This window comes from Anabrus simplex, chromosome 3, assembly GCF_040414725.1.
Source record: "Anabrus simplex isolate iqAnaSimp1 chromosome 3, ASM4041472v1, whole genome shotgun sequence".
In the NCBI taxonomy this organism is placed as follows: domain Eukaryota; kingdom Metazoa; phylum Arthropoda; class Insecta; order Orthoptera; family Tettigoniidae; genus Anabrus; species Anabrus simplex.
The window spans coordinates 288,856,617-288,870,086 of record NC_090267.1 but is presented as its reverse complement, the minus strand read 5'-3'; the positions used below and the strand labels follow the sequence as shown (position 1 = coordinate 288,870,086).

General features: G+C 40.7%; 1 protein-coding gene across 1 annotated transcript in view; it reads right to left on the bottom strand.

Moving 5' to 3' along the window:
• LOC136866273 (ATP-dependent DNA helicase DDX31) overlaps positions 1-13,470 on the bottom strand; it is a 318,980-nt gene that overhangs the window by 262,495 nt on the left and 43,015 nt on the right. Inside the window, exon 5 of the mRNA XM_067143097.2 lies at positions 970-1,279. Coding sequence (XP_066999198.2) covers positions 970-1,279 — 310 coding nt within the window. The remainder of the gene's footprint in view (positions 1-969; positions 1,280-13,470) is intronic.

The window sequence follows — 13,470 nt, the reverse complement described above, 5'->3', positions numbered from 1 at the left end:
TCAGAAAAAACGTACGCCTATTTATATATAAGGGGTACAAAAAGTAATTACAATAAAACATTAAAATTCCGTACATACCAGTGGTTTGTTAAATGCAGGTCTGACATAAATATTACACAAGTTATCTATGGTTCGCTGTCCCGTTTCGTAGATTCGGAAATTACAGATTTAGCTCTCTGAAAGATCTTTAATAGTAGACCTACATGTAGTTTTCGTATTAGCTTTCACAAATATCTTCTTGTCCTACCTCTTTCATTGTTTAATGTTTTACTTCTTCTACTATATTTAGCAGATGAGATACATTCCTAATCATATACTGTATAGGTCAATATAAGATACATTATATGAAAAACCACGGCCTGTTTCCAGTCATTCGACCGGGTCAGGAATGGAATGAATGAAGCCCCAATCTAGCGGCGAGGATAGGAAATGTGCCGGCTGCCAAAGCCTGTCCCATTCCTCTAGGGCAATGAAAAATGACTGACAGATGAAAAGAAATGCTAATGGAGAATGTTGCTGGAATGAAAGGTGACAGGAAAAACCGGAGTACCCGGAGAAAAACCTGTCCTGCCTCCGCTTTGTCCAGCACAAATCTCACATGGAGTGACCGGGATTTGAACCACGGTATCCAGCGGTGAGAGGCCGACGCGCTGCCGCCAGAGCCACGTGGGCTTCGAGATTATATACAGCCTATAAATATAATAGCTGAATGTAAAGGCACGCGCGACATGGGCGACGTCTTTTCCCTCCAGACCTCAATCAGAAGACCAGGGAAGGTGATAACTAAACACTGTTTGCTTCACAGATTCGCTGCACGCGCATTTCAGTAACAGGCCGAAATTAAATTCAAATAAGATATCTGATTTTATTTCATCAGAATATTTTTTTATCCTATCTACTCTCAGGTTTCGTTATTGAGCTCAATTAATTAACGGAAGAGTGACGAAAATGAAAATTTATGGCACAAACCTGGCATTTCCAGACGATGAAAGCGGCTAAGGTGACCAGTCTGAGTTTGGCGGGGGTGACAATGTAGTACTGCACCAGTTTGTCGGGAATAGACAGTTCCATCGTCTCAGCATCGTCCAGGGTTTTATCGGCGGCATCTACGAAGATTGGGGAGTGTAGAGCAAGCCCCGCCAGACGCTCCAAGGCAGGAGTCAATGTCGCAGATAGCAATATCGTCTGCCGACATTTTTCCTTCTTATTTTCAGATTGGTCACCAATATGTGGGAGCAGACGGCGGTTGGGGTCCTGCGAGTCCATAGCCGACACCAAGCTACGATCAGGGCGAGTGCCACGTTTACACGATAAGTAAAGGAAAGAAAAAATAAATAAAAATTAAAAGAGAATAATTACACAGTACCTATGTGTAAACTAACCAAACATGTTATTCTCTACAGAAATCACAGCATTACCTAAACAGTAAGCCTATTTGAAATTCAATACAATAGAAATAAAGACCACAGCCATCACAGCCTGTATACATTCTCATAAGAGCAGTTTCTCTCCACGGACTAGCAAGGAGGATGGGAGCAGAGCCGCCAACTTTTCGATATCAAACATAGGAAGATTTTTTAATTCCTTGATTTCATCACATATATTGCGCCACGGTCTAAGTGAAAAAAGGACATGATAAAAGACATACATATCTACAGTTACAATATAAATTGACCATTAAATTTAAAATCTAATAAACATGAAAATGGTTACAAGAAAATGTACCTATTCAATCTCCTGTATGACACATACAAACGAATAATAATATAGTCGAACCTCGATATCTCGAATTGTCAGTATCTCGAAGTAACTTAAATTTTCCGGCCGCCTGTCCTATTCTTCACGTGTATTTATTTCTCTATTACTCGGGATTCGGTTACACGAATTTCTCGATTTCTCGAAGCAAACATTTCCTCCCTTGAATCGAAAATTACTCTGTAAATCGAATTTTGTGCAACATTTACGGTGCAATACGGCATTTGTGGCAGGGGCGGCTTTTCAGGTGAAGTAGATGAATTGCTACTTCATTTATTTTCACCAGAATGATTTTTTAAATTTATTTTTCTTATGACATTTGTTGGTTTTACGGAAAGAAAATGTTTTTTCTACGGCGTTTGGAGCACCAAGAGCTCGCATCACTTAATGAGAACCAGGTGAACTCACGAAAGCGCCGGCTGTCAGCCACAGTACGGCGCGTGAGATTGAGTGAAGACGAGAGATTCCACAGCTGGCTCAACTTCCCAAGTAGTGATGGGACATTCGATTCATTTTACTGAATCGATTCATTTGATTCCGTTCACGTTACTGAATGGATACAGTGATCCGATTCACGGCACATTAGTCACCGCTCCTACTGCATCTGTGTAGTATGTACTGGTAAGACAGCAGCAACAGCATTCAGTGTTCGCAGCTGCCTTCTGGTCTTCATACTATGAACTCCTTTCTTAGAAAAAAAAATGCTAGTCACCTAATACATCGAAGGTTTCCGGCGACGCAGAATGGGAAAGGTCTAGGATTAGGCAGGTAGCAGCCATGGCCTTAATGAATGTACAGTCCCAGCAATTCCTGGTGTGAAAATGGGGAAATTACGGAAAACCATCTTAACGGCTGCCGACGGTGGGATTCGAACCCACCATCCCCCGAATGCAAGCGCATAGCTACGCGATACTAACCGCATATCCAACTCGCCCAGTCATTTTTGAAAATACGTATTTTTCTATCAGCTGAGGATTATTTTAAATCGTCATATTTTGTATAGGCTACCCGAGATGTACAGTAGTCCACTGGTTTTCTGATTCAACATACTGTTGGTTAAGTTATTGCGTCAGTCGGCTCACTTACTGTCCACGTGTGATTGAAGCCTTGTGCAACGATGTGACATATGAACTGAGAGAATACTGAGCCGTTCTTCCCAATATAAAACAGGTACTTTTGAGTGGTCATGAGCATGACTCACAGTCATAGGGCAGGCTAGAGTCGAGTTTAATTGACAAATGTCAACTAAGTTATACTAAGATTCATTAAACTAATAAATAGTATAACCTAATAGCCTACCTACTTACTAGCTACTTCAGAATTATGTTTTGACTACCTTTTTAACACTGCATCTATTATTTAAACCTCCCTGTAAGAAGAGGACAGTGAATGCAAATGGGTATTATTTTCAAATGAGCTGAGCTCGAGAGTCCATTATAGCATACGATTCTTTCAGTCTACTATGGCTCACTGTATGTCTCGCTGCAGCGGAAGCTCAGCTCTCCGCCAGTGTCCAGTGTGCCGATAAGGAGCCGTGTGTATCTTGTGTCTCACTGAGCCGTGCTCGTTCACGATTCTTTCGATGTGCCATGATTCACTGTCTCGCTGCAGCGGAAGCTCGGCTCCCCGTCAACGTCCAGTGAGTGCGCCACTCAGCACTGTGCGCTGGGAGTAAGCTGAATCGTGTGCCGTGAGCTCGCCGTTTCTGTAAATCGGTTCACTCGAACACTTGAATGAATCGATACACTGCTTCGAATCATGCATTCAGTAGCCAACACTACTCCCAAGTGCTTCCTCGTACCGCATCACCTTGGCGGTTGCCATGACAACCGTGACGTCACTCGCGCACTTTACTCATAGCGAAATGTGCAAGTGAAGTTAGGGGAAGATCGGAATGTTTTGTCTTCCCTGCGTCATCCTGTGCGAAGTACGAGTACTTACGCATCGTGGTTCATTCGTAGTGCTGTGCTGTTTTATTTAAACTTGTATCCTATTTATGACATAGTGTGTATTTTATTACAAACACCATTTTCACGTTGGAGAAACGAAGATCAGAATGAAGTTCTACGTTTCGGTTGCCCTACTGAATCACTGCAAATGTGTGCTACAAAAAAGTGAAATATTCCGGTAAATCTTACAATCTCAGTTTCAAACGATCATAGTTTAAGAAATGTCCATGGTTGTGCTCCTCTCCAGCTCTACAGAAGATGTTTTGTTGGCCCTGCTTGCTTTTTTAGCAATAAAAATAACGTTTGGAATAAAGAAGGATTTTCAGCCCTTTTGATCATAACACGTTCTTTACGTAAGCACATATTAAATGCCAGCTGGATTTGAATACTTTGGAAAGAAACCAAAATACGAGCTCTAATGCCCTGAAGGAAAATGCTAGACTGTATATTGTACAGTTCAATGAAAATGTACGTTTAAATAAGCTTTTCCTTCAGTGGGTAATTGATGCAGTGCTCTAATTAAGTAAGTAAGAACTAGCTTTTCGTGGTCATGACGATTCAATAAATCGTGGTACTTTTAAGGAATTGTTAACATTGCTGGTATCAAGGAGCCTTGCAGAAATACAAAACAAGTATTCTAAGATAAAAAGTGTGTTTAGAGGCGAATCAAAGAGTATTCAAAATGAGTTAATCGAGTGCATTTCAGAATACATCAATGATTTGGCAAAAAACAGAATTGACGAGTGCAGTTGTTTTTTTTTTTTTTTTTTTTTTTTTGTTCAGGTGGACGATACGACAGATATCACACAGGTGTCTCGGTGTTCTGTAATTGTGAGGTTTGTTAATGCTGGCGGGGCTATAGTGGAACGTTGCTGACAGATCCTCAGATGCTTTGTTTGCTTTATTGGACAAATTTTTGGGACCATTCGATTACGAGCACAAATTAATAGGACAGTGTTACGATGGCCATTTAAATGGACTCCAGAGAAAGCTCCTCTTGAAGTATTTGTACACTGTTTGGCGCACCGATTAAATTTGGTCTTACAACAGAGTTGTAAAACAATACGAAAGTGCCGTACCGTAAGTTATATTTTTTTCATCAATCTCTGGAATACCATCCTTTTTCCATCAGTCGACGAAGAGAACTTACGCCATTTCTGCTGTATCGGGGCCACGCATTCCAACCGTGACTCCTGTCCGCTGGAGCTCGAATTCAAAATTATTGAGTGTAATTGCGGATGACTGGGAAAAGCTGAAAGAAATTTTCGAAAATATAGTTACCAGTGAAGAGTCCGGTGACAAATGTATTCTACTTGCCAGAGGCTTTCTTCACGACATGAACAGTTTTGAATTCACTTTTCTGGCAGTAGGGTTTCATGACATGTTTTGTTTAACCGATATTCTTTATTATATTTTGTTTTTGTTTTTTTTACAGATTTGAGTGTTCGATGACGTTTCGGACTCGTTATGCCGAAGAAAGTGACGACATGTTGAGTCAGATCGTAACGGGAGACGAAACATGAGTTTCGCATATCACGCCCGAATCGAAGCTACAGAGCATGGAATGGAGACACAAACACATTCGCCTGTAAAGGTGAAAGTTAAACAGACTCTGTCCCAGCACAAGATCAAGGTCAAGAACTCCTGGTTATCGGAGCAGGCGGCAAGTTTCTATGAAGAGGGTATTCGAAACTTAATTGTAAGGTATGACAAGTGTTTAAACAAATTTGGCGGCTATGTTGAAAAACAGAGTAAAGTATGTAGAATCTGCAAATAAATGTGGTGTTTGGAAATCGTCTTTTGTTGTATAGTTATTTTCAAACGGCCCTTACTTGAAAAACACGCCTCGTATTTAGAAAGCAAATTAATAATGGAGTATTCAAGAATGGATAGGCACCTCAGCAGGTGGATACTATAGTCGTCTGACGAGAAGTCATGTGGATGCGGTGTATGAGGTGCGAGGGATAAGAATAGCTGTCGCACATGCACCTGTCTCAAGTCGCAAGGCCTGACAATAAACATAGGTTCCGTCCGCGATGACACTTGCGAGTTGAGGTGTTGTCGTGAAGTGTCAAAGTTGTAGTGCAATTGTGCTTTATTACACATTTACTATAATTAAAAGGTACTGCATAATGAACAGTTTGACAAGGAATATGTAGGAGCTCGCATTGTGTCACGGTCACGACTAATGTTTGTACCTAAGAGTTACTCGCACCGTACCTACAAGCTGCCGCGACTTCTCTTCAAACGCAGATAGTACAACTTGGGAGTGTTTTCTATCATTGATACTTATACCAGGGAAAGTAAATTATTGTACAGGAGATATTACATATGCTACCGAAATATGCCAGTGGCGAAACAGGTTGAAAGAATGGCTAAAAGTAACAGAAATACGTTTTTCTTCCTGAAAAGTATTATTACGAATAAAACACTGACTGTTTTTCTCAACTAATTTAATTCAGGATTACCTAATTAGTACACACGCATACGCAATTATTCTAGACAATGAATGGCACCACTTCACTAATTACTGGCTATTTACTAAAGCACCTTGTTTTTTCAACTGGTCTTTACTTGGAACGGGCGATCCTTCGTAATCGTCAATGACAGATCACTGACTTTCATCTCGCTTCACACGGACCACAGTTATTTTGCACAACAATACCATAAACTCAGATTCGAGCACACATTCTTTGGCTATTAAAACGAACAAATGCTGTGCGCTTGGCTCGAATACAGACAAGACCGATAACTCACACAATCAACTCGCGTGACTGTGCTTCACAACACCGAATTCTCAGCTCTCGACTTGTGACTACTCAACACAACCACTCAAAAACAATAACAACTGTTCGGGGCGAGCCTGCTTTTATATGCATGGTAATGAAAGTTCTAGCATCTTCCGGGTGCGGCCAGAATACGACTGATCTAGTTTCGCCTTCCAGAAAATTCACACCAGACGAAAGGAACAACAGAAGCACAGGCTGCCATATGCACCGTAGGCCTGCCGTGGAATCACTCATCCATTCCAGGCAGGGCCGGATTCAAATGCTTGTTCACCTCTAGACCAAATTCCCTGTGCCCCCTCCCGCAGTTCAATTCCCAATCAAACATTTTTCGTAAACTTAAACACTAGGCATACCTGCCAATCCAAGCACAAAATTATAAAATATAAACAGAAACAACCATATAGTAGGTATAAAAGTACTGGAATTCTAAAACGAATCTGTACTAACAAAATAATGTAAATTATGTTTATATTTTATTCACGTTTTCTTCTCTTAGTTCGGTGTTTATCTTTCCGTTTTCTGAACAGCTATTCTTGGTGCATTATAGTGGACACTATTTTATCTTAATTAGATTTATACTACATAAGAAATCCAAACGAGAGTTTTACTCGATCATAGTTCATACTCGAATGCAGTTTCTTTGGTACTGCTACTAGTTTTTAGAGTAAAGCGGATATTTAGAAACACACTTCAAATTTTGAAGTTCTTTTTATCTTACTTTCCTAGAAGCAAAACTTTCGACAACCTGTTCGAAGCTTAGACTATGTACTATGCACTATATGGATCAGTGGCGAATTTCTCATACAAGCGACTGATGTGTATTTTCAACGAAAAATAAATATTCATTGTTCATATTTTAATGGAAGTTATTTATATTAAATTCAAACGCACAGTTATCGATACACAGAGACGGATGATACGAGCTTGGCTCGGTAGTGACTGCTACTGATTGCCACACTACTCCAGAGATGGCAGCACGAACATTGTACCTTTGTTGGTTGTTGATGTCTTTAGTGGGGTGGGATGAGGAACGAACAACCACATCCATCAAGAGGGCGGTGTAAGGTGGAATCTTGCAATTTATCGCGTGAGGCTGGGATTTATTTGCTATTTCGTGAAATACTGAAGTTCTTACTTCTGAGTGGTTTTTTTCCTGAGCTATAAATAATATATGACAAATGTGTGTTGTAGTAATATAAATGGTTCAGTTTCGTGTGCTTGTAGTGTAAATATGAAACAGAGAAAATGCGGGAATGATGCGATTTTGAAATGACATCGCACCGATCTGAGAGTAGTTCAGCAGGCATGGATGTAGGAGCGCCAGGGTCACATGTTTCTACCGCGCAATCCGAATTAAATTCTAACCATGTGTAATCGAACGATTATTAAGAGAACCATTTAGTGTACTTTTGGAGAAAAGCATAATTATTATAAATGAAGGACCACCGCGTACAACTCTGAATGTAACTACACAACTTCAGTCATGTGTTCGTCATTTCAACAGAAATATTTATGAAACAGACCATTGGATTAGAGGATCTGAGATAATTAAACTTTTCTGTTGGCCTTGTTTGTTGTTTTCTCTTGAAAAATTTGTTTCGAATAACGGTCTGTTTACGCTGGTGTTTGCAGTTTTTTTCGGCTACATCCCCTAAATCAGAAGTCAGGAGTCGCCACTGATATGGATGTATTCAATAGTCGCTCCCGGGTCGTTGTGGAGGCGAATGAGCTTTTTACGCGCTTTACGGCTGTAAAGAATCTTTCGTCGGTGCAGTTAGACACATAGGAACATCCTTAAGGCAATCTCGATATTTGGGTACCGGTAAAGACTATTCAAGCTCTTCATAGGCTTCTTTAAATCCATTATAATGTTTCGTCTCTCTCTCTCTTTGCGTTTAGGCCATCTGTGGACCACGGTGCTTGTGTTCTAGCTGTGTTTTTGTCTTCGTCTGCCCCTTTTAGCATACTGGATTGTGTTCTTAGTGGCCTCTTGAGCCTTCCTGTTGGCCCAGTATTCCTTCATTTTCTCGCTGAATTCTTTCCTGCGCTCCTCTGAGTAATTCCCGGCTCCTTTGTGGTTAGCTGATGTAAGGGATGTTAGGAAAGGTTTAGTTTTGACCATTAAACGGTATGCATTTCTGTCAGTAATGGCGGCTTGATTAATATTAAGCTCTGTAAGATCTTTGTCCACTTGTTTGGTCCAGGGGAATCCAGTAGCTTTGCCTTTGTTAGCAACCTTGAAGATCTTATGGGATAATCTATTAGGATCCATTCTGTATATGTGTCCATAGAAAGTCAGACGTTTTCTCCTGATGGCATCTATGAGGTTTTCTTGATGCTGGTAGAGCTCATTGTTGGGTCTGTACCATCGCCTTCCATCTGGTAGGATCCTTGGCCCTATTATTCTTCTCAGGAATTTCCGTTCTTGCACTTCCAGGGCTCTCAGTGGGTTTTTTTTAGTTAGGGATAGGCATTCTGCTGCATAGAGGACTGATGGTCTGACTACTGCATTATAGTGTCTCAGTTTTACATTCTTTGATAAATGCTTTGAGGCATACAGTTTTCTGCAGGCATGGTAGGCCTTGTCTAATTTGATTCTCCTTTGTTCAAGAGCCATCGTTTCACTTAGGTCCTCCGATACCCACTCTCCGAGGTACTTCACATTTTTAGCTCTCTTGATGTGTTTTGTATCACTGACTCCCATTGTTGTAAGGGCATCTTTGATGTTGGTCATAAACTCGGTCTTTACAATGTTGATCATGAGGCCCGCTTTAGCTGCAATAGAGTGCAGTGTTTGAAGCTGCATTGTGGCCTCATGCATGTCGTTTGCTAATAAAGTAAGGTCATCAGCAAAGGCCAGGCATGGAATCCTCAGGTTGTCTGATTTAAACCCCATTCTTAATCCGGTGTTCTCAGGTAATGACCTGGTCCATTCTCTTATGATCTTTTCCAGGACACAGTTAAATAATATGCATGACATACCATCTCCTTGTCTCACCCCTGTTTTGATTGTGAAGCTCTCTGATAATTGACCTCTAAACTTAACTTTGGAAGTGGTGTTGTGCAGGGTGGCTTGCACCAACCTATTAATTTTTTCGTTTAGTCCCAGTTCTCTTAAGGTGTTGAAGAGTGTGATCCTATCCACGGAGTCGTATGCCTTCTGGAAGTCGACAAAGATAGCTACCCACTGTCGGCATCTTTTCTTGCTATATTGAAGGATGGTCTTCAGATTTTGTATCTGTTCAGCACAAGACCTTGCAGTTCTGAACCCTGCTTGATATTCTCCTAATTCTTTATCCAGTTGTCTTGTTATGTGCTGTTCCAGAATCTTGGAAAAGACTTTATACGATACTGAAAGGAGTGATATTCCTCTATAGTTGCTGGGATCTGTTTTGCTTCCCTTCTTGTGGATTGGATGGATAACAGCTGATGTCCAATCATCTGGGAGCCTTTCCTTAGCCCATATGTCCAGGATTACTTTGTGTATGTGCCTGAATGTTTGCTCACCAGCTTGTTTCAACATTTCTGCCACTATTCCGTCTTCTCCAGGAGCTTTGTTGTTCTTGAGAAGTTGAATGGTCTCTCTTACTTCTTCATAGGTGGGAGGAGGGATGTCTTTGGTGTCCGGGTTAGCTGGTTCTCTAACTGGGAGGCGCTGCACAGGTTCTTCAGCATTCAAAAGTCCTTGGAAATAATCAGCTACGGTCTTGATGCAGTCATCATCATTGAGGCACAATGATCCGTCTGTTCTCTGGAAGTGTAAAGTTTGGGGTGTGAACTGGGTCGTCTGTTGTTTTAAACCGTTGTATAAGTCTCTGGAGTTGTTTTTTCCAAAATCCTTCTCGGCTTGCTTAATCAGTTCTTTGTTGTATTTTCTTTTCGCCCCTCTTATGATGATGGAGGTGTTCTTTCTTTGTGTAATAAAGGCTTGTAGGTTGGTTTCATTTTTATGATGGTTCCATTTGAGCCATGCTAGTCGCCTGGATTCTATAGCCTCATCGCATTCGTTTGACCACCATGGGTGCTTGTTTCCTTTAGGTCTGTTGGGGATCGTCTTCTGAGCCGCGTCTGTTATAGCATCCCGAAGTGGGTCCCAATTTGTAGTGGTGTTAATCCTATTGATGTGTTGGTTCAGACTCTCTTGGTAACTTGCATTGTCTTCTTTAAGTTTGGTGATATCAAACCTAGGAATCTTCTTTTTCTTCATAAGCATAGCCTTGGTCTTATACAGTGGTTTCAGATTCATCTTAACCATGGACAGGTAATGATCGGAGTCTATGTTAGCTCCTCGTAAAACCTTCACGTTCATAATGTCGCAGTGGTGCTTCTTATCTATTGCTACGTGGTCAATTTGGAACTCGCCCATCATGCTGTTTGGCTGCGCCACGTCATGGCCTTCCTAGGTAGGCGTTTAAAAGCCGTAGACTTCAAGAGTAATCCATACTTGGTGCACAGACTGATTAGCCGTTCCCCATTCTTGTTGGTTCTCTTATGGGCGGGGTATCTTCCTACAATCTTCCGGTATTTCTGTTCTCTCCCAATCTGAGCGTTGAAATCTCCCAGCAGTATTGTCGTATGATGATGTGGGATGTGGTCTAGGGTTTCCTCAAGGGTGTCCCAATACTTATCTGTAGTCTCTGGGTTTTTCCTGTTAGAGTCATTGGTAGGAGCATGGAAGTTAACCAAAGAGTATCCCCTATTGCTACACCTGAAAGATATTACTGAAGTTCTATCATTGGGCGAAGAGAAGCCAAGTATGTTAGCAACTAGTTTGTGGTGTACTGCGAACCCTGTCCCCAGGAAGGGTACATTCATCATGACTCTCTTACCAGGCTTTCCCTTATATATTCTATATTCTTGAGACTCCATGGCATCTTCATCTGGGAACCGTGTCTCTTGTAAGGCTGCAATGCTGATGTTCTTGTCTTTCAGGATTTCAAGGGTATGTTTAAGTTTCCCGGTCTTGATCAGCGAGTTAATATTGATCGTAGCTAGGTATGTGATGTTCCTTTTTCTTTTAGTTCTGACTGGATCACATGAAGGCATAGGTCCCCCAGAATCCGATGACCTATATGCCCCGTCATGAACGGGGGTGGATTGGTTACCACCTGGGGATTTATCATTATTGTTTTCGTACTTCATGTTTGATACATGTTTCGTCTATTATTATTATTATTATTATGTTTATTATCATCATCAAGAATGTGTTAATTCGGAAGTTCTCCCTTCCGGTCATCTCAGACACAGTATATTCATTACAATCCCACAAGTTTGACCCCTGTCGGGCTGAATGGCTCAAACGGTTGAGGCGCTGGCCTTCTGACCCGAACTTGGCAGGTTCGATCCTGGCTCAGACCGATGGTATTTGAAGATGCTCAAATACGTCAGCTTCGTATCGGTAGATTTACTAGCACGTAAAAGAACTCCTGTTGGACTATATTCTGGCACCCCGGCGTCTCCAAAAACCGTAAAAGTAGTTAGCGGGACGTAAAGCCAAAAACATCATTAAAACCGTAGTTTGACCCCTACCTCTTGGATTTTTTTAAGAACCTCAGCACCACTTAATTTTACTTTCCACTCAATGTGGAACTTAAAACGCCCCCCCCCCTCAAATGAAGAAAATATAATTCACTGATACCAGCACTATCTTCTACACCAACTATGCCATGAACGAAATAAAAACTCTCAATTCAAAATTGTAAAACCACTTTAACTCTAAAAGTACATCGTTACAATACACAAACAATTCACCGCCGCTTAAGAACTGCGTTAATGACCGTTACCAACAGATTGGAAACTTGGAGCGACGGCAGATTTGTAGTCTCCAACAATGCACAAAATATGAAGTAATTCGAATATCAACAATGGTTCACTTATACATTTTCATACAACTTTACTTAATATGGTTTCAATCTATTGATGAATTCTTAAAAATAGCAGAGAATAAATAAATGAGCATGCGACACAAATGGACCTAATTATTAATACCAATAACTTTGTCAAAATTTCATACAACAATGTAGATAATCCATCCCGTGCATCATATTGCCATGCTTTATAAATAACTGTCTGTCTGTCTGTCTGTCTGTCTGTCTGTCTGTCTGTCTGTCTCTCTCCATGCTGTTAAACAAATCGAATTCATTCTGTCGCCGCAAAGCATTATTATTATTATTATTATTATTATTATTATTATTATTATTATTATTATTATTATTATTATTATTATATTGCACACGATTTGGGAGATTACAAAATTGAAACCTGCCCCCTCATATTTCGTCCGCCCTTCCAACCCCATTTCACAGTCGCATTATTTTCTTTTTAAATTTGTCCTCTTTTTTTCATGGCATACTGGGAAATCCAGCCCTGCTTCTAGGCAGTCTACTACCGAAGGGGATTACCATGTAACAGTATGGTTCAGACAAGCAAAGTGTGAGAAATGAAGACATTTGGAAATAAATACAAGGAAAAAAGTATAATGTCAGAACTGAGAAAAACTGACTGAGAAGGTTCACACATATTAAACGGACAAATGAAGAGAGACTCTCAAAACTATGGCATTACAAAATGAAAGGAAAGAGACTGAGACATACACAGATTTCAATGAACCGATTTCGTTCAGAACAGAACAGGGCAATGTGACTTGAAATGGAACCCCCTGGTGGATGAGAAACAATAAAAAGACAATAATAAATTGGTGGGGAACCATATTTGCCTGATCTAGAAGCCTCCTGGCAGGCTAACATATAGGAGTCTGGCGTGGGTTATCAGTTTGAATCAGGTGCTGCAATGCGGAAAACAACGGGAAACTAATGCATTACAATTCCCAAGATTTGCTCTATGATAGCATACCAATTAAACAAGTTGGAGACCTACTGTCAGAGTAGCAAACTATCCAAATGGCTGATACTCTCTAAATGAAAATGAATATGCAATGGATTAGAATTAGTATTATAGTTGGTGTTGTCTTAACACTG